We start from the raw sequence: 24,709 nt of genomic DNA on the forward strand, positions 1-24,709 counted from the left end.
GAAGTTCAGTCAGAAGTTGGCAACTATTTCCTTGATCATGTTAGAGTTCTTTCTCATTTCAAACCTATGATTATATGTTGCTGAAGGTTATTGGTGGAATTACGACTTGTTTTAGCCATGATACACAGTTCATGACAGGAAATAATGGGTGCTGTACTGGATATATGGGCCATACTGACACCACCTGGAATGTCATGCATTGTCACACCCTCGTGCTCTTCACTACATAGGCGCAATGTGACACACTTACAGGAGTTAGTTCCATGAGAGCTATTTAATCCTGTAGAGTCACAGTACATCATCAGGTATTTAACTAGATAATATTCTAAACTTGGCAAATACCCTGATGAATACTACCCTGTTTACTTGAATGGTCATCCTGCAAGAGAATGGTTGGTTAGTTGGCAGTTGAACACCACACTCAGAAATATTCCAGCTGTGTGTCAGTGGTCTATAAATAATTGAGCCTGGAGCAGACAATCCAATGATATCAACATCATGAGCATCAATCTGCGTAATTCGGATGCAATGATATATATTGGAATGAAGATTCAGGTAGCTGATTGTTGAGACCTGAACAGAATTGTGTCCCTTGGATGTGTGATGATCAGATTGTAGAACTGGGCCCTTGCTCTTGAAACGTTCGAAGCCCTGAGAATTCTTAACTTTGATCGTAGCCAATGTGTTATGAATAAACTTAGGAAGTTTGTAGGGATATGAAAATTTTGAGAATAGCCAGTCTGAACTCTAGATTTGCATTATAAAAACTTTTGCTTCATCAACACCACTCGTTTTACACGTTCATTTCATAGTTCTCAGTGGTGAAAAATCATCTTCAGTATGCCTTTGCTCTCCCAAAGGAACATAGTCCCATATTGATTTGATATGTACTGGAATATTGTTCATAGCAGCTTTAGCTCACTCACTCACTCACACACGCATGCACTCGTGCACTCGTGCATTCACATGCCCTTACTCACAGATCCACTGTACAGGTTCTTACTGCTTGACACATAGTAGATGAGCCTGCGCAGGAAACACGTTTGTGACAAGTAGGCGGGGCAGGGAATGTAGACGAATACGCTTGGTTGCTACAGGTAAATCAGGTAGATCGGGGATCAAGCATGTGCAATACATGCTGGCCATGGTGTAAACTCAATGCCGTTTCTGTTTAACACATGTCCAGTAGTATGATATAGCAATCAAAACACGATTTGCAAGAGGATATTGAACTTTTCAATATTTAGATGACAACCTGTTTACCTCTTGTTTCAAATGGAATGTTCTTGAGAGCATTCCCATATGTGCAAATTGGGGTCATTTGTCAGGTCATGGCTCATCTAATACTTGTCAAGCAGTATTTGACCTTGGAATAGTAGAAGGTGACCCATTCACAGACATAATCATTTTCATATAGGGCAGTTGAAAAACAGAAAGTAGTAGATCTTACAGAAGTTAAAGAAACAGGTTTGAGTAAATGGAGAATCTGCTATAACAGGCACCTGATACAAACCTTCTGGTGAAGCCTGTTATCACATTTATCTGATCTTATCTGAGAACTGATCCTTTGTCAGGACTTTCAGCTTGCCTGTATACTTTATGGTTGGTAAATTTACCACGTGCATTTTACAGCTGCTTTTGTTGACTCCCTAGGTGCAGAGTTGCATTCAACATGCACATTTTCGTAAGATTTGAACAATTAATGTTGTTGTAAAATTGCACTCACTTGACTGTGTACCCTTGACCTTGGGATACGTTGGTGTAAACAGTTCAAATATCATATGTGTATTTGCGTAAAAGATGTGCTGTGAGTTGTCCACTATTTTGCTATGCTTAGAAAAAGCAAATTTTGCTACTTTTTATCATAGTGTCATGAAAGGCCAGGATTGTGATGTTTTCTGTTTAACAACTTCATGGAAACCAAGCAGCCAAATCCAGCCAAATGTCTGAACAAAGAAATAGTATATGACTATAAGTTTTAGGTTATACATATGATACACAATATGAATGCTTATAATTTATGTCAACAGAAAAGGGGATGCAACTCCATTACACTAGAGACAGGGGTTCAAACATTTTTTAAAAGTCACTTGCCACAGGGCAAGTGACTTCAAGAAAGTAACTTGCCGTGACCAATTTACCACTTGTCCTGATTTTATGATGCTATCGTTTACTGGACTATTTATCGAGTGATACATTTCTACAATCTTTGATAAATTTCAAAGAACGATAGCTCTAAACTACTATTATTGTGAAATGTAATAGCTATATTATTAGCAGATATGAACTGAAATCCAAGTTTATTTGCAGTCTGAATCCATGAGTAGAAATTATCTAGTTGTCCACGAACAAGTAAGATACCATTATTTGTTTGCCCGAAATGAAAACTGACTTTAGCAGTATTCCAATGAACTGATCCTTAACTCGGGGGAACAATTTGCTTTGTATAAGCACAGTAGTTTTTCATGTTGTGTTTATTTATAATCAGGAATCAAAGTATGGCATCACAACTATCCATGGCATACAATCACAGGTCACTGAAGCACAGTCAGTACAGTGTAGTTAACTCTGTATTGTAACTATTGCCTGAAACTTGTTCTTTGTTTGGTCAAGAAGGGCTAAATGTTATGTAATTCACAATCATTTGAATATACGAGTCTCTTGTGTACTTTGAGAGTGAAACTGTATCCCTTCATGAATTCAGTACATGATGTCTCCTTCATTAGAATCTATACAAGCATGTGACTGACTCTGAAACCTGTGACAAACCCAAGGTGAGCTAACTTGTATAGGATGAGTTTGATATAGTGCTGCACTTGAAATATTGGTATTCATGTTTGTCTGTTAAGCCTTCACCACACTTGATAACCTATCGAAGGACATAGGACTCAAGCAGGCACTTTTCTCTATCTGTTTGTGCCTAGGTCAGCTTGACCTGCCTGGTGTGACAGGTTCATCCAACAGTTTTTCATTGAGTTGTACAGGTTTCAAAGGGATGTGTTTAATGTGTTAATGGCTCATATTACTGAAGTTGGAACATGATTTTCAGTATTGGTCCAGGTCTGGTTTGCCTGTCTTAAGTGTACTGACTTGTCAAGTTCAGGATGCTAGTTTGATTCCTGTGTGGTGGTTAGCTTGGTCCACCTGTGATAGGGTGTATGTTTCATGTGTTGCCACATGGTGCTGTAGACTGTAGTTATTTTTGAGCTCCATTGATTTGTATGATCCAGGTTTGATGTGTTGGTGTTTGTTTATTGTGCTAAAATGCTAAATTGATTCTCCAGTGTCAGGGGTACTTTGTTTTTTAGGCCGGGGTTCAAACCTAAGCACAAATAGGTATGGCCACATTGCAATGTAGAAGTTGTCTCTCTGTTGGAAATGCACCACTATTCAAGTATATTCCATATAATATCGCACAGTTTACTTACTGGTTCACCATGATATCAAAACATAGTATAAAAAGTATACCTTTCGAGGTCCAGTTTTATATTGACCACTTCATCAGTCTGGAATAAGTGTGACTCCCAAGCAACCAGCCTGTCAGTGGTAGGAAAGTTTCATTCAGTGGTAGTGAAAATGACCCACTTCAAACAGAGTTTTACAGTGATTTGATGTTTACGCCAAAAGAACGGTTTGTTGGACATTAACTATAAGGCACATCTGTAAGGTTACACTTGTAGTAAATTCCAAACATGTGTAACCTTTGACATCTCCAGGCCCCCACCAAGCACTTGTAGTTGTTAAGGTTTTGTCAGTCATGTTCAGACCATACAATATTAGCCCATGGAAGATTAATTGGTACCATAGAAGTTTTTAGGAAATGAGCTCCTGTTTTAAACAGAGTGAAATGAGGTTCAAATGCTGATTCAGCTATTTTTCATTCAAGGGAACAAACATTACCAGAAATTATCATAAATGACTTGTCATGAGTACTGAATAAGGTCACCTAGATCATTCACTAAGGAGGACAACTCAGTGACACAGCAAATTTCTTCTTTCTATAAATATATGAGATGCATGTCACGTGATAACTGCTCTACAACAGGGTACAGAAGCTCAAGGTCAGTGTGACACAACTTTCAACAGCACGGATGGTCTAACAATGTGTGGGTTACAAACTTTTTAAAGGGTAGATGGTCTAACAATGTGTGGGTTACAAACTTCTTAAAGGGTAGATGGTCTAACAATGTGTGGGTTACAAACTTTTTAAAGGGTAGATGGTCTAACAATGTGTGGGTTACAAACTTTTTAAAGGGTAGATGGTCTAACAATGTGTGGGGTACAAACCTTTTAATGGGTAGATGGTCTAACAATGTGTGTTGTACAAACTTTCTAAACGGTAGGTGGTCTAACAATGTGTGGGGTACAAACTGTCTAAACGGTAGATGGTCTAACAATATGTGGGGTACAAACTTTCAAAAGGGTAAATGGTCCATCAGTGTCGGGTACAGATGTTCAAAAGGGTTGATGGTCCAACAATGTCAGGGGTACAAACTTTCAAAGGGGTAGATGGTCCATCAGTGTCGGGTACAGATGTTCAAAAGGGTTGATGGTCCAACAATGTCAGGGGTACAAACTTTCAAAGGGGTAGATGGTCCACCCGCGTCAGGGGTACTGACTTTCAAACAGGTAGATGGTCCACCAATGTCAGGAGTACAGATGTTCAAAAGGGTTGATGGTCCACCATTGTCAGAGGTACAGATGTTCAAATGGGTAGATGGTCCAACAGTGTCAGGGGTATGAACTATCAAAAGGATTGATGGTCCACCAATGTCAGGGGTACAAACTTTGAAAGGGGTAGATCTCCAATGTCATGGGTACCAACATTCAAAAGGGTAGATGCTTCTCCAATGTCAGGGGTACAAACTTTCAAAAGGGTTGCTGGTTCACCGGTGTCACCTGTAGTTGGATAACTGCTCTTCTTGCCGTCCTAAGGCAATATGGAGCTTGGTTAATTGAAATTAATGCAGTGCTCACCCACACAGTGACAAATTAATTAACATGGAAAGCAGGGCAAGACTAAATAATGATTCATCTAAAGTCACTTTCTAGTCACATTGGACCCGTGAAGGTCCCGGGGTAGAATAGGCCTTCAGCAACCCATGCTTGCCATAAAAGGTGACTATGCTTGTCGTAAGAGGCGACTAACGGGATCGGGCGGTCAGACTAGCTGACTTGGTTGACACATGTCATCGGTTCCCCATTGAGCAGATCGATGCTCATGTTGTTGATCACTGGATTGTCTGGTCCAGACTCGATTATTTACAGACCGTCGCCATATAGCTGGAATATTGCTAAGTGCGACGTAAAACTAAACTCACTCACTCACTCACTCACTTCTAGTCACATTGATGTTAACAGCTTTAATTGCCTGTGAGAGTAATAGATACTAAGACAAGACAAGTTAACAGGCTATGCTGATTATTGACAGCTTCAACTATTTCAGGAGGGGCAGAAGTTAACAGGTTATATGAATGTTGCTGCTTAGACTGCTAGCCTTTGCTAGGCTTTAGCAAAACATCTCTAGCAGCACTAAGGCATTGTGATTGTCCCTGTGAAAATGTAGCAGACAAATGTCTCCTTTCTAGTGTACATGTTTCAACCACGGGAATAACAAATGTACCCCTGTGGAGTGCTTGTTTCAGCGAAGGGTCTGACAAATGTCTCCCTTTCCAATGTATTCTGTAAATAAACACACAGTTGGAGATCAACTCAGAGATCAGAGATCAAAAAAATGTTTGTAGGACAGTAAACCCATCTTCGCTAAAATGGGAAGGCCTTGTCCTATATTGTGTCTGATATGTAGACTTGTGGACATAGCTTTGTCAATATAAAGCCCTGAATGTGTGGAAAGTGGAGGTGGATGATCATGCAGCTTGTAGTGATACTAGCATTACATCATGTGTATAACCTACATATCAGCAGGCAATGATTAGGCAATTCTTATCACACACCAAAGTTTGTTTCTGAAAGTTCAGAGGTCAGTATATGTCACTCCCACTGGAATATAAGTGTTGGATGCACAAGATAGGGACACCAGTGTCGAAGAGGTAGTACCAGAGCTAACATGGATTTGAAAAAGGTAGATCTATTCTCTGCTCTTTCTGTCAACACCTCCTCTATATCATGTGTGGAGGTTGTACATTGTTGTATTACTTTTATGTATCCTAATGGTAATTAATTACCCACTTAGATAAAAAAAAATTCTGGATCTTTCACATTTCCATTTTTTTTTTTTGGCTTTTTGTTTCAAACCTAGTGGAGATAGGTTTTTTGTGTACTATATGCATCCTAGAAAACTTACTCTTATACAAGTATATGACAATGAAGTTATTCAGGAGCTGGAGATGGAGGCTGACACTATGCCAGTTGTTGCAGAACTTGTAAGTGGAGACTTGGTTCCTCCATACTAAAACCATGGCTTGGGCCTGGTACTGTGTGACAGATGGACTCAGTGGACAAAAGAAGCCTGTGATGTATCTGTAAAGATTTGTCTGCCCAAAACAGTTCTACCTTGAAGTCAAGTAGGTTAATGGAAGAGTGTATCAGATCAACATCAGTTAGTGTGAAACTGAGTACATGTTAATGCAATTAATAGTTTGCAGACTAGTTAAACCACAATTAGCATTATCAAAGAATCCTGACGAGTGCTTTGTCTGTCACAACCAACATCCACACATGCATCAACTGTCACAGGGCCAGGAGCTGTGCCTCTCTGGCTCAGTGGTATTGGAGATGTGTCAGCGAAGACTGGCAGTCAAGGAAGCACCATCCTCTTCAGCTTTTGTCCCCATCTAAAAGCATACAGTTGTCAATGATCAACATAGCTCTTAACTTGTCACATACCTAAAAGTACATAGTTCTTTCTAATTAAATGTTTTTCCTAAATAATAATAGCTGTCTCTGTAAAGCGTAGGCTACTTACATGTCTTGCCTATATGATGGCTGTCATTGATGGAACAAATTATTTAGCTATAATCATAACTGTTGTATCTACAAATCCTTGAAAGGTTTAAATAAGACATTAACATAGAGCTGATGTTTGACTTTAGTCCCAGAGTCATCAAAATGTGTGACATTTTATTGGATGAATGATTACATAACTGCTAACATAGTGATAAGTGTTGTTGTATTATCCTGGTTGTATAAACACTGTCACAAAGAACAAACAGCTGTGTCACCCTCAAACCACGTCACCCTTTCTTCTGTCAATTTATGGTCAAGCAAAATGAAGATGTTGGAAGAATACACCGCAGTCATTTGAATTCACTTGTCTTCATCGATGTGTAGATATTTATTTTGATTGTCATGGATTAGTCTCCTGGGTGCTGTAACATTTAGAATATTACTTGGTCGCACTGGCAGGATACTGCTCAGTCGTGGTTTATAGTCACATATTTTAGGAGCTAGATATCCAATGGTCAACTTGGCATAAATATGTGTCTTTCTTTTTTGTATTTTTAGATATTTTAATTAGTGGATATTCTGTTGTTAATGATTTGAACCTGCACTTTCAGAGTTAGGCACCTTTTCAAGTAGAAGCCTGTTTGGCTGAGTGGGTGTGGTGCCATACCTGAGCGTGGTTTCGAATCCTGTATGGGAGCCTCTTTATGTAGGTGAATTCAGCTGCACTGGTTTAACTAAACTGATGAGGTAGGTCCTCAGATTATTGTGCTGCCTGCCAGTGAGCGGTGTATACCTACGTGATAATGGTTGGTGACGTTCACTGATGTATTGCAGCACATAACGCAGATGGACAGCCCATGCCTGTTTTGATCAGTTTATTTAGGTCAGTTCACAGTCCCAAAACAATGTCATTTGCCCATCTACTTAACTCTCACTATAGTCTGTTAGCTTTAAATGAAGCAAGTCTAGAGCTCAGGTTCTCAAAGTCCTACTGATGTCTTATTTTCTATTAAAACGAATTTTCTTTCAAAATGGTACATTTTCAGAGACTGAAAGCAGTAAAGCTTTGTTAGTGTACAAAACAACTATTTATTGTGTCAAAATACCTGTAACACCTCACCAAATTATCAGTTAGAATACTATATACTGTCTGCTTTTTTATGTAATTTGCACTGTTTTGTTCTGCCCATATACCATATTCAACTGTAACCAAGTAAAGTGAATTAAAAATTTTTCTTAAAAAACCCAAAGTTTCAGTAAGTAGGTAGCTCTGTATTAGCATTTACCAGATGTAAAGACATTTATTTTGCTTTGGTGAACACCTTCACCAATGATCTACTGCTGACTCAAAGGTCATTCAATTGTATTATTGTACATTACAATAAATGAGATGGAAAACTTTAATGCAAGGTATAGGTTTTCACCTCAAGTTAAGCATTTAAGGATTTTCCACCTCAACTTTGAGCATTGCATATGTTTCTGACTTCCAAGCTGCTGAGTTGTCACGTCAGTGATAGTGAAGCAGCTGTTACCTAGGACATCCAACAACGTTATCACATCTCTATCTTTATAGTGCTACAGGTTCATTCCCCGTTCTGTCGCAGTTTAATCACACTCTTGTTTTAATCTTTTCAAGGCAATACTGCTGCCAGATCTTTCACAAAATTCTCAGAAGTTTGACAACTGTAGTCTTGAGGAGTTGTCATTTGGCTGATGTGGAGTTTACTGTATCTGGAAAAATTAAATGAATATATGTATTACATTTCAGTGATACTGAACAATATGAATGATATGTAGGTAACGTTCATTGAATAGATACAGTCATAGCTTGCACATGACAATGTATTTTCAAATCCCATGTGAGAATATTTCCACGTGTACCTATCGCCTCGGGCCTGCCATATGTTACCGGATATTCATATTAAACTGCTCTCCTTGCTGTCCTAAGGCAATATGGAGCTTGGTTAATTGAAATTAATGCAGTGCTCACCCACACAGTGACAAATTAATTAACATGGAAAGCAGGGCTAGCCTAAATAATGATTCAGAAGAATTATTTCCAGTACATATAAATGTGTTAAGAAGTCACATCACACACAGGTTCTTTGAGTGTATACTAGCCTTAATTAGGGTTAAGAAATATTTCGGCAATGAAAGTTATGATGGCATTATTCACACTTTGTGTATTGTTGTGTTTTAGCTGTTACTGGAGTAGTATTGAATATACTCTTCATTTGTCCATTTTTGCTTTCCTACGTAGTGAAAAAGTGTGCTGTATAGAAGACAGTGGGGTAAAATGTCTAACAATAATTGCTAACTGACACATGAAACTACATGCTGAAGACCGTGATAGGTGTGTGGGTGTATTCCTAAACCGTTTAGGAAAGATAAATGTGCAAAATTGGTTGGGTAACCAATGACGTGCCATGAAATGAGATGGAGTTTATCAAGTCAGTGACCTTGCTGCCTGTCGTACAACACCATGTAAATGGGTCTGTTGTGTTCTAGTCCTCCAACAATATCAAGATCATTACATCATGGGCAAGTCTAGTGGTGTTAATAGTTACAGTTTGTAGTTTTAGTAATCAATTGAAGGGCTTTTAGGGTATTAAATTTTGTTTTCTGACAGAAAAGCTTTGACTAAATGTTTCTTGAGCAGTATTCTCATCATACCTGTTGCTTTTAACCTCAGACGGAGGTCTTTAAGTTTTTGTTAGTTGAAAAGCGTGATGCAACATCAGTTGCACAATTTGATTCCAGTGATAAAGTCAGTATGACTTCCTAAGTCACTATAATCCTTCACAGCTTCAGGTATTTAACTGGTATACAAGCGATGCATGAATGAGTGTGAAGCACTTGTTAAATGGGAGGCAGTTTGAAGCATGCTTTGAGAGGCGGAGCTGCAAGCAAATGTAGGTCAGTGATTGGCTTAGCTGGGCTGGAGTTGTATGAGTGACATGTGCAAGCCACATCACCAATGCAGTTGTGTATGAGAACTTGACAGTAAAAGTGTTAGGCATAAAAGACGGAGGGCTTGGTCATTATATTTGGAGAAGAGACACTGTATTGTGCTACCATGAGCAGTTCCAAAAAGGAGGGGAAGGTGAGTGAGAGCAGTCCCTCATTATTTTACAGCGTGAGAATGTGAATGTTGACTTGTCAGTTGATGGGTCAGTCAGTCATTCGGGGATGTTCAGTTCCTACCTGCTGCTTGTGGCATGGGGATTATTGTCCACAAGCAGCCATTCTGTAGTAGATCATTGACTCAGGCAGTTAACAGGCGTGTGGCTTTACAATATCAACTTTCGTCTTATTCAATACAGACCCAGCTGAAAGCAGGCCTGGGCAGTGTAAACAATCTTTAAACTTGCTGACCTAATGCTCCAGCAGCAGCCTATGTTAACTGCAAGAGCCAAAACTGAATTCCTTTCAGTTTTTCAGAACTGAGTTCTTTTTCAGTATCTTCATATAGGCTCTGCACACATTCCTGGATCTTATAACTTTGAATTCTTCTTGTTATAAGAAATTCGGTGAGATCGCATTACGTGCAAGCTTGACACTGTAAAAGTGCTGAATTACACATGTGAAGAATGTATGGGGGCCATGTGGAGGAGTGTTGCCCTGTTAGAAACCATGCTGTGTGGTGGTGGTACATGACTATAATACAGGACGTGGTTGGTGGTCCACCATGTCAATAGATATTCGTGGCAACATGTGGGCTTCAGTCATCAGAACTGATGGGGAAGATTTGTCAATAACTGAGCAGTGGTGATAGTGGTGTTTAACATCAACTGTTGTGTGGAGTATGCAGACATATCTAGCTCTCAACAAGTTTACCTATTTAGTCTTGAATACTTGTTACTCTACAGAAAGTGAATAATGGATTTCAGTTGCAAAAGAAGAAATAGCAAAATGTTCAAATGTTCAATATTTTTAATTTTACTTTTTCTTGGAAATATCTTATGACAGAATATATGTGTAGTAAATATGTATGAAATGCAGCACAAGCCTTAGAAGCCTTATGCCACAATAGCTCAATAGATAATGTGCCACCTATTTTTATCGGGAGATTTTTACATTCACAGTAGGATAATTAGACTGAATATATTTGTATATTATGCATACTAGCAAATATTTAGTCTTGAAGGGACTTACTACACCGATTTAGTCCACACATTGTCACATCCTTAATGAGAAAACTGGGGTATCACACACAGTCACAGCTAATAGTCTTAGACCTGGCTTATCACACACACCATCACAGGTTTAGTCTTAGACCTGGCTTATCACACACACCATCACAGGTTTAGTCTTAGACCTGGCGTATCACACACAGTCACTGCTTTAGTGTTAGACCCGACACACCTCCCACATCACAGCCTTAGTCTTAGACCTGGCTTATGACACACACCATCACAGCTTTTGCTTTTGTACCTCACACACTGTCACAGCTAGTCTTAGACCTGACATATCTCGCACACTATCACAGCTATAGTCTTAGACCTGACGTACCTCACACACGTCATGTGGTCAGGAGGCTCTCTGCTCTCTCCCTATTGCGTAAAACAATGCTGCTGATGTTGATCACTGGATTTTCTAGTCCAGATTCATTTGTTTAAAGACCACCATCATGTAGCTGGCATCTTGCTAAATGCACTCTGTCACTCACTTCAAGAGCAGCACATCACACTCACCATCAAGAAGCTAATTAATGCTGGAGTAGCACCTGAGATGACTTTCTTTGCCTCTGTCGTGCAGCTATACTGTGCACAGTTGTGGTACATCATTTTGTCCCTCTGAGTGAACCAAACACTACCATGACCAAAGCATGTCTGACACAGGGGACTTAGTTTCAAAGCAGCAGCCTGGTCCTGCTTGGAAAATACGTTATTTTCTAAATGACTCAACAATTACGTTGTTCTACCAGCATCGTGACACAGCCGGTGCTGATTGCCAAGCTGACATTCAGGCAGGTTCCAGGTCACACACTGAGCACAGGCTAGTGACAATTATGTGTCTGTTGGCTCAAATTTCCTAAGAAAACATTATGTTTTAGGGATTTGTCAAGGCCTCCTCTGATGCATTGTGTGCAGGAGATGTCGTGAGAATCATGTATCATGAAGAGAGATATTAAAATTACTGTCAAAATTGGAGTAGTGTATGTTACTGACAGCAGATTTCACTGATATCTGGACAAGTGGACCCATGAAGGTCCCGGGGTAGAATAGGCCTTCAGCAGCCTATGCTTGCCATGAAAGGCGACTATGTTTGTCGTAAGAGGCGACTTATGGGATCGGGTGGTCAGACTCGCTGACTTGGTTGACACATGTCATTCGGTTCCCAAATGTGCAGATTGATGCTCATGCTGGTGATCACTGGATTGTCTGGTCCAGACTCGATAATTTACAGAACGCTGCCATATGGCTGGCATATTGCTGAGTGCGGCGTAAAACTAAACTCACTCACTCACTCACTCACTCACTGAACAAATGTGTTTTAGAAGGTGTTAATCTTAGTTTATTTTTAAAGCAATGAATCCAATCTCAAAATGTGATACTCAAATACCTCTGAATTTAGATTGTAGTTGTTTGAAAAATGCCATACTAATTCTGAGCAGGAATTTTGGCTGAAATTCAAGAAATCATGATTTTGAATGCTTCCTAAGACGTTTGCTCCCAAAGTACTGCATCGATTTTTATGATGTATGTTTTGTAGGTAAATCTGTTGGCTTGAAATGCGTGCTTAATTTAGCATTTTGACTGTCTTTAGTAAGTAGGAAATTGAAAGAGGAAAAAAGAATATTATCAGATAATTTGAAATCTGAGAACCATTGGACTTCAGTATGAGTTTCAGACATGTAGTAGACATAGAGATACTGTAACAATGCTACCTGAAGGTAACATCCTATTGTTTCAGTGTCAACTTGCAAACACAGCACATGATTAGACCCTGGCAGACATTGTTTTTACATTCAGTGGGACTGTTTGATCCCCCCAGAATTAGTCACCACACATACCTACCATCACATCCTAGTACTTCATTGACTGGGCTTTCCTCATCGAAATACTGTCACACAGTTGAACACAGTTTGGTTGGGCTGCAGTCTTTCCATTTTGTATGACAATGCTTTGGTGAAAGACAAAACACTTTACTATGAAAAATATCGTTAAAAATAGTTTGAGGTAATATATGTATGGCATGGATATGTGGGGCAAGGTTTTGTACCCTGAGTGTACTTGAAGACTGGAGTATTAGAATATGCTCCACCAAGTACAGATTGTGTCTGGCAAATACTTAATGAGTTATGATCCACAAGGTATTTGGGATATATTTGTTGATATGATCTACCAGATATATGTGATCTAGTGAGATTTGTTCCACCAGGTACCTGAGATATGAGTTGCAGTTTTAGACAGAAGCAATCACAGATGTGCAAAGATCTGATGAAACACTGATTAGTCTCACCAAATATTTTCTAAGATAGTGTAAACAGTGAAATAGATGAAAGATGTCTCTTTCTGTTTGAGACATGATGACAACTTGGTATGTCACACAAGTAGTTTACAGTGTCATAAATGTAGCAATTGAAATAGTTGGCCCCACAGTGTCAGTGACTACTTTGCACTACTGAAGTAAGACTACCTGTCAGGTGTTTGTGTGACAGGTAAGTGTAAGTAGACCCCTTTGTCCCTATAGTTACATGTGCTGGTGATAGGATCACCTGAAAGTAAATATACCACTGCTGACTTGGATAGTGTCACATTGCATGTTTGCTGTAGTAGGTCTTGAGTTTGTCTTCAATATCAGTTTATATAACATGCTTGTCTGAACATGAGTGCCATGACCAGTTGTCGGCTGGAGAATCAGTATTGCTGTGTTGCTCCACTGTGCCCTGTTTATTTCTGGCAAGTCTTACATATAACTGGAATATTTGCTGAGTGTGCCGTAAAACTAAACTCACTTACTCTCTGTAAACAGTCTGATCCTGGAAAAGTATTTCAAGTAGGTTTACTATATTAGTATCTGTGAGTATTTCAAGGAAATAATATGTGATCTGTATGGTGTTGATGCAGTTCATGTTTCCTGTGATTCTGGACTTTGCTCCATGCATTAATGCACAACTCAGCTGTTGATGGAGCTAGTCAGAAATGTCATTATGTGTAAACATTTTTTATAAGCTTACATCCAGAATCAGTGAGGTTTCATGTAGTTTACAACAGTATCCTAGCAGTACTGTACCCATGTCACGGCATATGGAGATAAATACTCATGTTCCCTCATGAAACTACTCTTGTCATACAGACCCAGAAGCAAATATATCCAAGAACGTCCATGCAAGTCAAGTATATGTGGCAAGTGAAGAAAGTCTCTGGGTTCCTTTTCATCGTATCTTCTATTAAAAACACTTTGTACCTGTTTTTCTTGTAAATTATGTTCATTTCAGAGAGGGGCAATTGGGTAGGTTCGTGGTTAAAATCACCTCTCAGCATGCTGAAGACCCAGGTTTAATTCCCAACATGGTTACAGTGTTATGAGTACATTTCTGGTTTCCCCCACTGTCATATTGATGGAATTTTGTTCAAAGCAGTGTGAAACCAAACTCAATGATTTCAGAGGCTAGATGTTACTTTCAGCAGAAAAGAAACCATTGTGAAGTACAGGGATTACATCTGCACATTATGATAAAATATTTCTAAAGCAAATACATTATGCACAACTGAAACAAGTTTGCTGCTTCTACCTGTGATAATCCTTCATCACAAGGAGCTGTATCATGTTAACGTATGTTTTATTATTGATTCAGTTCATCCACATGCCACGTAGACTTCTCTACATCTTTGGCCACACAGTTAAAATTGTTTGGTTATGGTTTTGCCATTAAGATCATCTAAAATAAATGTTCACCTAGGTGCAACTTGGTTTTTAGAATCAACATATCTTGTGGTAGGTGCAGTACAATGGTTTAGTCAATGAGTACAGACACCCCTATATGTCCCCTATCAGTATTGTGGAAGTCAGGTGTTGAAGTCAAGAGGGGTTCATACTTGAAACACCTTTTTTGGTTTTGGCCTCAGTAATTGTGACCATGTGTGTGTACAAAACGGACCAGCGGAACATATACATCAGCAACCGTTTCCTGTGACAGCTTTTGAACTCGAGAAAATTTCCAGTCAGCTCCTTTGCTGATACAGCTTTCCTTTCATCCTCATCCCTGATCACAACTAGCTCACATGGAACAGGTTGGTCGTGCGGTTTCCTCAGTGTCACACACACTACTGTTTACTGTCTTGCAGTGGCAGTTCCCTTCACACAGTGACAATTCATGTCACTGGTAGTGAACCTGAAGTTCTGGTCATTCACTGGTAGTTCCCAGCACACACTGGTATTACTCTCTCTCACTGATAAAGATTTCACCAGAAAGGAAGTGTTTAATCTAGAAATCCTTCCCCCACTTATCTACATCACTGACACTGGTATCTATTGCAGTGAAGTCCCTTTGACTGTGATCTTTAAGCTAGATCAGAAATGCCTCATAAGGATGTGTTTACTCTAGACAGGATTCCTTCATTTAAGTGGTCTTCAGGGCCCCATGATAGTGGCAAGAGGATCATGTGATCAAAGTAGAGGACTTTGTTCATGAGTGTCGTCATATCATAACTGTTTTGATCATTGTCCAGTTCAATAACTTGACAGTCTGGTTCAGACCATGTACAAAATGTCATCAATTTGCTGGAATATTCCTTTAGAAATACACAAACATGCTGGTAACAAAACGTAAGTTTACAAACGGACTTCCGCTTTTCTCTGGTTCAGACAGACAGGATGTCAGTGTAAGGTATTCCTAAATATGGCCATAGGACTTCCACTTTTCTCTGGTTCAGACTGACAGGATGTCAGTGTAAGTTGCTAAGTATGGCTATAGGACTTCCACTTTTCTCTGGTTCAGACAGACAGGATGTCAGTGTAAGGTATTGCTAAGTATGGCTATGGGACTTCCACTTTTCTCTGGTTCAGACAGACAGGATGTCAGTGTAAGGTATTGCTAAGTATGGCTATAGGACTTCCACTTTTCTCTGGTTCAGACAGACAGGATGTCAGTGTAAGGTATTGCTAAGTATGGCCATAGGACTTCCACTTTTCTCTGGTTCAGACTGACAGGATGTCAGTGTAAGTTGCTAAGTATGGCTATAGCACTGCCAAGTATGGCTAACATTCGATCCTTCCAATGACATTTATAGACCTCACTAAGTTCGCTATGTACGTCACAGACACAAACCCATGTTCAAGTAGGTTTGTAGTTCTGTGTTTGTGTTTTACATCACGTGATTGCGTGATTCCAGCTGTTATTTCATTGTACTGATGTGTTTATGGAAACTGTTATATGTTGTGTTTAACAAGTAAACTATTCATTACCATACATATTTATCCTAAACAACACTTAATCAGTTGTTTGTTTTCCTTGTTAGGATCCATAATTTATGTAACAAGGAATTACATGCATGATTAGTGGGGAGACAGTGTGTGGCAGAACAGTCCAAACTGACTTGTTTACAATGGCCATATGAGGATGCTGTTTCCCTTGACTATTCTAAATAGTTCTGAAAGCAATGGGACACTAAGCACAGGTTTTTATTACATACATTGGAAAATCAAACCTTGGCAAGATGAAGGAATGCTTTTTCTCCCCACAAGCCTAGCACAGCTATCATACTTTACTTCAGTGAAGTTCCGGAACACTTTTGTCCAAAAGGAACAGATGAGGAAAGATAAAGTAGTGTTTAATGTTGTGTTGAGTGTGGTTGGCTACTAGGCTGCTGAGTTTATTATGTTACTAATGGGGCTAACGTCCAGAATTCAGCTGGCCACACCAGAACATAGAGACTCCTATTCCTGAACTTCCATTGACACACAGCTGGTTGAAACTGAAACAGGCAGCCAATCCTGTATGCAAAGTGTGGCATGACAGCCTGCTAGCACCTGTTTGTTGACCATGAAGACAGATGTGTGGGTGATCAAATATTGCATGTTTGCTGTCGCATCTATATTCCACAATATGCATTTATTGTTTTTAAGATAATGCAATAATGGAAATTTTCATGTTAACAGTATGAGTTTTCCTGGTGATTATGCAGGATAAAGTTTCTTCTGGTAACATGGTAATTCAGCCATTGTGGTGGCGTGAAGGCTTCAGTGGTGGATGTTGGTAATGGACATTGGTTACAATTCATGTTGCAGTTCATCAGATGATGATTTATGTATTGTAATACATATTGTATGCAGTCTTTCATGGTTAAGAACCAGTATAATAAACCTCCAAGCACCCGCACACACACCCATAGACATCTTTACATGTACTGTACAGGAATGTGGGTGCAAACTGTTTAACTGATGACTGGACACGGTCTCCAATTACAACGTTTCTGTTTGATTTGCCAGTTGTCATTGAATTAAACTTGTACAAGGTCAAGATATGCTTTATGTAGAAAAAGGCAGTGTACTGGTATTTTCCAAACTTACCAACAGCATGGTACTGAGGAGTTTTATTATATGGAGCCACAAAAACTAATCTCTACCTCTCATTCATGTTTATATCAGTTGAAGGGATTATCCCCACAAGAGAACCAGTGGTTGTGGATCTGTTGTACAATAAGTAAGGTTAACATATTATTTGTGCTGTTTATTCTTGACCCTAGCTATAGTCCAGTCTGAGCCAGCCCAACCTATGCATACACAGTGTCAGTAGTACTCCATGAGGGAGGTGTGTGTGTGTGTGTCTGTGTGTGTGTGTCTCTGTGTGTGTCTGTGTCTGTGTCTGTGTGTGTGTCTGTGTCTGTGTAGGTTGTCATGACATGGACTGCCTGCCTCCTGATCATATGGCTGATCCAGTTTCCACCAGAGAACATGCACCATTGCAGTGAGCTCACTTGGGTTGACATTTCAGTCTAGTCTTACTGATTAGGCACATCCATCTGCTCTGGTTGATAATTATCTATAGCATGTATGTACAGACTGTTGTGTTCACTGGCAGTACCCATTGATTATGGTGGTGTTAGACACTGATGACAGACAATCACTCACAAGAGTAAATCTGATTTTAAGTACCTCAAGATAAGAGGTGGTGTTAGCTGTTCATTCATCATGTAAAGAATAGGTCAGGGTATGAAATACTTGCAAGATTTTACTAGCCAGTCGGGCTACTTAGAATGCCTGAAAGTTACTAACCCACAATCTTCTTATGTAGAAACTATGTTAAAGATTACAAAAATAGGTTAGAATAAAATTTTGTCAGCATGACATAGATTTCATCATTTAATTATGCTGCTTATGTGATGATCATTTTTATCAGGTCATAATTTTGCAGGATTCCAAAGTGTATTATAAATTAAAAAGTCAAAAGTATTGAAATAATGAAATATTTACAAAATGACATGATGAAAATTCACTCGCCAGACTTGGCTACTGACTGTGGAGATTTACTGCCCTGACTGGAATTTTACTAGTGACAGGTTAGCAGGGCGATGGCTATTTTGTTCACTGGAATAGGTCTTCACTGGCGACTCTCAGTTTAATGTCGGATATAATGCTGTCAGAAGTAATGAAGCGTAATGTTTTTGAGGGGATGGGTCAAACTTCACAGTCTGAAATTGAATGTCAGCATTTTTTGGATCAGTAGAAATGTTGATTTACTGACTGATTACTGACTAATCCATGCAATTTGGGTGGCTAGAATCAAGACTGACTGCAGGCCAGTTTGTACCAAAACCTGCTAACGTTATCCATTCAAGTGTATGTTTCATGTACATGTACTAACTGATATACTGTTCCCCAACAAATCTGAGTAGGGCATGATGAATACTGCTTGGAAGTGCTGTTGTGTCTTGTCAACATGGACATTATTCTGAACCTTTGTTGGACCTGTTAAACATGGCTGTATGTTTAAGGTGTCTCCCCTTGCTTTCACAGATTATTATTATTAACATATGTTTAAGGTTGACATGTATTTAAGGAAACCAAAAAGTGTAACATTATTCTACCTTTGGTTTATTACTATAAGAATCAGTGTATGAAATAAGTCAAAAACCCAGCCCAAAAAAGATTTAACCAGATGAGACACCAAGATACTGCTGAATTTACCCAGATGAATGGAACATCTATACTTTTACCAGACCAACGGGCTGGCCACCTATGATTTAGACTGTCCGCCAGAAATCTAGCCCATCTCTGGCAGTTGGACAGACCTGATTTCATATACTGTAAGAATGCAGTAGTCACTAAGTGTATTCTTCCATGGCTTTAAGACAGCCTTGGCTGATTTTAATGAGGATTATTTATGGAAATATCTGATCTTCCACCTTGTTCCTGTGTAAGGATGGACAATAGCCTGACCATTTTTGGAATTCAGGGTATCATTTGGTCAAATGATTCAAACTCCCAATTACCTTGACTGACTTATTTTGTATATTATTCACACTCTTGAAGAGAACCATAATTACACAGTGTAATTTCACCTATTAGCAATGAGCAGATGACCGAGGAGCTGAGTCTTCTTTAAGGACTTTATATTTTGTCAGTCATTCATGTTCTTTGGCGTCATCAAATCTTGTGCAACATGTTTGGATGTTCCACTCTTGACTTGTAGTAACATACACTAAGTGTAAATCAAGAACATGATAGTTTTGATGAGTATGTTTCATCACATTTTGCCAAGTCAGCGGACTTAACCATTCCTGACATCATCTGTGATGCTGACAAATGTGTAATTGACTATTCATAGAAATCACAGGCACAAGATGCAGCTCCATTTTGTGGCATTGATCGGCGTGTCTTTAATCATGTTGTTATGGTTTTGTGTGCTTCTCAGTGTGCTGTTTGGGACAAAAGCCTCTCTTCTCTAGGCAGTCTTCATCATGCCATGTGATAAGCACCAATAGAAGAAATTCCACTTTTCCCTCACAAACCTGATCGATTAATGCAGAAAGTTATGACCCCTGAGTGATTGCCAATTGCCATTTCTCAAGTTTGCAAACTTTTTTATGCAGGATTCCTGGAATATTTTACCAGGTATGATTGCCCAGATAAATAAAGGAAATGTTGACATCCTACATAGGATGTGTGGGCTTGAACCTTGTGAGGATCTGGTACAGAGATACTGCTCCAGTAACCTCATGTTGAAGGTCAAGGCAACTAATTGTACTATGTGGCCAGACTCCTGAGTGAGGACTCAGTTTACCATATTTATCAGCAGAGGCATCTTGTTTTGAGTTTTTCGGCTTTGTAATGGCTTCTGTTTTACCCATCCAATCCGCTGTCTTGCAGGCTGTACAGAAGGCCACAAATGTGGTGTTCCAAGCTGGACATGTCTCCCGAGATAAGAGAGGGAAAGCTGTGGGCAGCAAGGGGGGATTCAGAGGCTGTACAATATGGCTGACGGGTCTGTCTGGGGCTGGAAAAACAACAATCTCCTTCGCTTTAGAGGAGTATCTGGTTGGTCAGGGCATCCCTTCCTACAGTTTGGATGGAGACAACATCAGAACAGGTCTCAACAAGAATCTAGGTTTCTCCCCAGAAGATCGTGAAGAGAACATCCGACGTATCTCAGAAGTGGCCAAATTGTTTGCTGATGGCGGTATCGTCTGCATCACCAGTTTCATCTCACCGTTCAGAAAGGTGAAAAACTTGAAGTTGTTTTCATGTTCAAGCAATCAAGATCAGCTGTTATCATGCTACCCTGTGAAGATCCGAGTTAGAATGGGTCTTCAGCAACCCATGTTTGTCGTAAGAGGCGACTAACTGGATCACTCATGCCATCATATCGCACCTGTGTACATTGATGCTCATGCAGTTGAAGAATTATGTGTGTGGTCCAGACTTGATATTTACATACTGTCGCCATAAAGCTGGACTGTTGCTAAGTGCGGAGTAAAACTAAAAACACTCACTCACTATTATCATGCTGATGCTATTCATACTGTAAGTTGAAACAAGTATAACTAAAAGATACTGATGTATGTTGCATCATGATGTTTTCTAGGATCGAGACCAAGCAAGGAAGCTTCATGAAAGTGCTGGACTGAAGTTTATTGAGTGCTATGTGAACACACCCATCAACATCTGTGAAAGCAGAGATGTCAAGGGCCTATATAAGAAGGCCAGGGCTGGTCAGATTAAAGGTGAGTTGGCCAAATAGAAAGGGTTGCTTTCTGTGGGGAACTCAAGTTGCACTTACTACATTGATGTGTAGGGTATAACTACCAAGTTACATACTACATTCATGTGTAGAGTATAACTGTCAAGTTACTTACTACATTGATGTGTAAGGTATAACTCCCAAGTTACTTACTACATTGATGTGTAGGGTATAACTACCAAGTTACTTACTACATTGATGTGTAGGGTATATATCCCAAGTTACTTACTACATTGATGTGTAGGGTATAACTACCAAGTTACTTACTACATTGATGTGTAGGGTATAACTACCAAGTTACTTACTGATGTGTAGGGTATATATCCCAAGTTACTTACTACATTGATGTGTAGGGTATAACTACCAAGTTACTTTCTGCATTGATGTGTAGGGTATAACTACCAAGTTACTTACAACGTTGAAGTGTAGGGTATAACTACCAAGTTACTTTCTGCATTGATGTGTAGGGTATAACTACCAAGTTACTTACAACGTTGATGTGTAGGGTATAACTACCAAGTTACTTTCTGCAATGATGTGTAGGGTATAACTATCAAGTTACTTATTACATTGATGTGTAGGGTATAACCATCAAGTTACTTACTACATTGTTGTGTAGGGTATAACTGATGTAGGGCATAACTATCAAGTTACTTAGTACATATATGTGGAAGGTATAACTATCAGGTTACTTACTACATGGATGTGTAGGGTATAACTATCAAGTTACTTATTACATTGATGTGTAGGGTATAACTACCAAGTTACTTACTACATTGATGTGTAGAGTATGGATGTGTAGGGTATAACTATCAAGTTACTTATTACATTGATGTGTAGGGTATAACTACCAAGTTACTTACTACATTGATGTGTAGAGTATGGATGTGTAGGGTATAACTATCAAGTTGCTTGCTGCATTGATGTGTAGGGTATAACTACCAAGTTACTTACTACATTGATGTGTAGAGTATGGATGTGTAGGGTATAACTATCAAGTTACTTGCTACATTGATGTGTAGGGTATAACTACCAAGTTACTTGCTACATTGATGTGTAGGGTATACTGCATTGTTATGTATGCTGTAACTACCAAGTTACTTACCGCATTATGTATGTTATAACTACATGGGTCTTGTTTTCTAGGATTCACTGGTGTTGACCAGGCCTATGAAGCTCCAGATGCTCCCGAGGTGATCCTCAAGGCTGGAGAGTTGACTGTGGATGAGTGCGTACAGGAGGTCATTCAGAATCTACTGGAAAAGGTGCAGTATTAATGCAGCTATGTACCACGTTACAGTCAGCACATGTATTTTCCGGATGATCATACTTCATGCTGTTCTGGTGTATATGATGATTCCCCTGATCAAGTATACAATACTCATACTTGATAGGCAGATTAGTTTTGTATTTCTAATACAATGACCATCTTATAGGGTTTTGTGTTTTCTAATGCAATGGTCAGCTGATAAGGTTTTGTACTTGTAATACATTTGTCAGCTGATGAGTTTTTGTATCTTTTATTTAGGAAATTGTGCCAACTCACGCTCTGAACTCGGTGAAGGAATTGTTTGTGCCAGAAAACCGAGTGTCTGCTGCCCGTGCTGAGGCGGAATCTCTTCCTTCAGTCAACATCACAAAGGTGGGTAGTTCTATCTGGAGCTATTGTCACTTGTAATAATTGTGACTTTCAATATGAATTGAGTGAGTAGATTAGCCAAACAAATCTGTGTATCAAGCATATTATTTATCCAGATCCATTTATTTGAACTGTTATTTATAAAACCCATCTTAGTTGACTTAAATTGACCTACACATCTAGCATAGACTGAATGATATTGTTATATGTTCCCTTCTTACAGCTGGACCTTCAGTGGACACAGGTGCTGTCAGAGGGCTGGGCTTCCCCACTCAAGGGTTTCATGAGGGAGAGGGAGTTTCTGCAGAGTCAGCACTTCGGTTGTTTGCTGGATGGTGAGTACTGATACATTTGGAAATGCACCTCATTCTCATTGGCATTGTGTATTATGTACCATAACATTATAATGATCTAAAAATGATTTATATCTTATATTATATGTTATCACATCGTGTCGAGGGAAATACAGGGTTTTATCAGTCCCTCGTAAGGTTGTATTCCCCGAGCCGGTACAACCTTACGAGGGACTGATAAAACCCTGTATTTCCCTCGACACGATGTGATAACTCATTTATCTAGCTGAATGTTTTCACTAAATCAAAACAAAACAACACGCATCGAATCAACTTGCTGCCATGTTGACACCAGCTGATCGTTTGACCTCAATGCACTGCACGTCACTAAAGGCTTGTCGATGGACGCTTTTCTCACTTCTCGCATTGTCACCGAGGCGTAGCGGGATGATATGACTTTCGCAGCAGGAGTATAAAAGTCGTATACTCCCGCTGGCGGATTGTGATGGATGTACATGGTATTTTATCAGAGTCACGTGGACCAATCAAAACTCGACATTCTTACATGAGGCTAGATAAGACATCTTACACTGTGCTCTAGGCCTCCTGGCCCTGAAATACTATCAACTTCAGTTGTTCTGTTGTTCATTTGGAAATGCAATGGCCATTTGCAGAGGGTGGGAAGGATATTTTCTTCATAGGCCTGTGTCTCCCTGCTCATTGATTTACATGACTAGGCATTCCTCTATACAGGCAAACTTTGCCCGCCAACTTACAAGCACATCCATCTGTCATGTTACCAGCCTTGAAAACACATCACTCCTCCTAATATACCTTTTGACTTCACAGTACACAAGATGGTGGCTATGCCCAAGTGCACACTTTACAAAAGAACATGTGATATTTGCTACTATTAGGGATAGCATAATGTTTTGCACATGAAGAGATGAATACATTCTCTGTTCAGTAGAAAATCTGTTCTGTTTCGTATTTACATCAAAGAGAAGGTTTGTTAAAGTTGGCAAGTCAGTTCGTGTTTCATTACTGCCCCAGCTTATGTCTGGATACAGCTAGAACATCACTGCATGTATGTCTGCCCAGCATGTTACAAGAGGGAGAATACGTATAGATGTCCATCATCCCCAATCCTCTCAATATGCATGTTTGTGTTGCAGGTGGCCTCTCAAATCAGTCCATCCCCATTGTGCTTCCTGTACAGACGGAGGACAAGGAACGCCTGGAAGGAAACGCAGCATTCACCTTGAAGTATGAGGGCAAGGCTGTTGCCATCCTGAGAGACCCTGAGTTCTACAAGCACAACAAGGAGGAGAGGTGTAGCAGGCAGTTCGGTACCAGCAACCCAGGACATCCATACATCAAGGTACATGCCAGCAATACCCTCAAGGTATTCCTAGAAAACAGATACAAAGGGGATTTGTTGGACACAATGTGTGACTTTAGTGATGGGATTCAACATGGATACTCATTATGCAAAGAGATTCATTGAACACAATATGTGGTCTGGGCAGCGGGATTCAGTATAGACACTTCCGGTGATTTGCTTATGAATACTTGTGTCATACGTAGGGGATCGTTGAACGCAGTTAGGCCTGGTTGAAGGACTGCAATGTAAATACCTTTGTCATACATAGGGGATTGTTTGCACAGAGGGAAGTAGCTGCA

General features: G+C 39.6%; 1 protein-coding gene across 3 annotated transcripts in view; it reads left to right on the forward strand.

Moving 5' to 3' along the window:
• LOC137285260 (bifunctional 3'-phosphoadenosine 5'-phosphosulfate synthase-like) overlaps positions 1-24,709 on the forward strand; it is a 55,846-nt gene that overhangs the window by 25,000 nt on the left and 6,137 nt on the right. For 2 of the 3 annotated variants that reach the window (XM_067817569.1, XM_067817570.1), the window contains exons 2-7: positions 20,224-20,574; positions 20,939-21,077; positions 22,241-22,359; positions 22,623-22,736; positions 22,957-23,068; positions 24,202-24,407. In XM_067817569.1, the coding sequence (XP_067673670.1) occupies positions 20,224-20,574; positions 20,939-21,077; positions 22,241-22,359; positions 22,623-22,736; positions 22,957-23,068; positions 24,202-24,407 (1,041 nt within the window). Of the gene's footprint in view, positions 1-9,832; positions 10,010-20,223; positions 20,575-20,938; positions 21,078-22,240; positions 22,360-22,622; positions 22,737-22,956; positions 23,069-24,201; positions 24,408-24,709 lie in introns of those variants that run through there. The other variant, XM_067817571.1, reaches the window with a different exon arrangement.

The sequence above is a fragment of the Haliotis asinina genome, chromosome 5 (genome assembly GCF_037392515.1).
Source record: "Haliotis asinina isolate JCU_RB_2024 chromosome 5, JCU_Hal_asi_v2, whole genome shotgun sequence".
NCBI lineage: Eukaryota > Metazoa > Mollusca > Gastropoda > Lepetellida > Haliotidae > Haliotis > Haliotis asinina.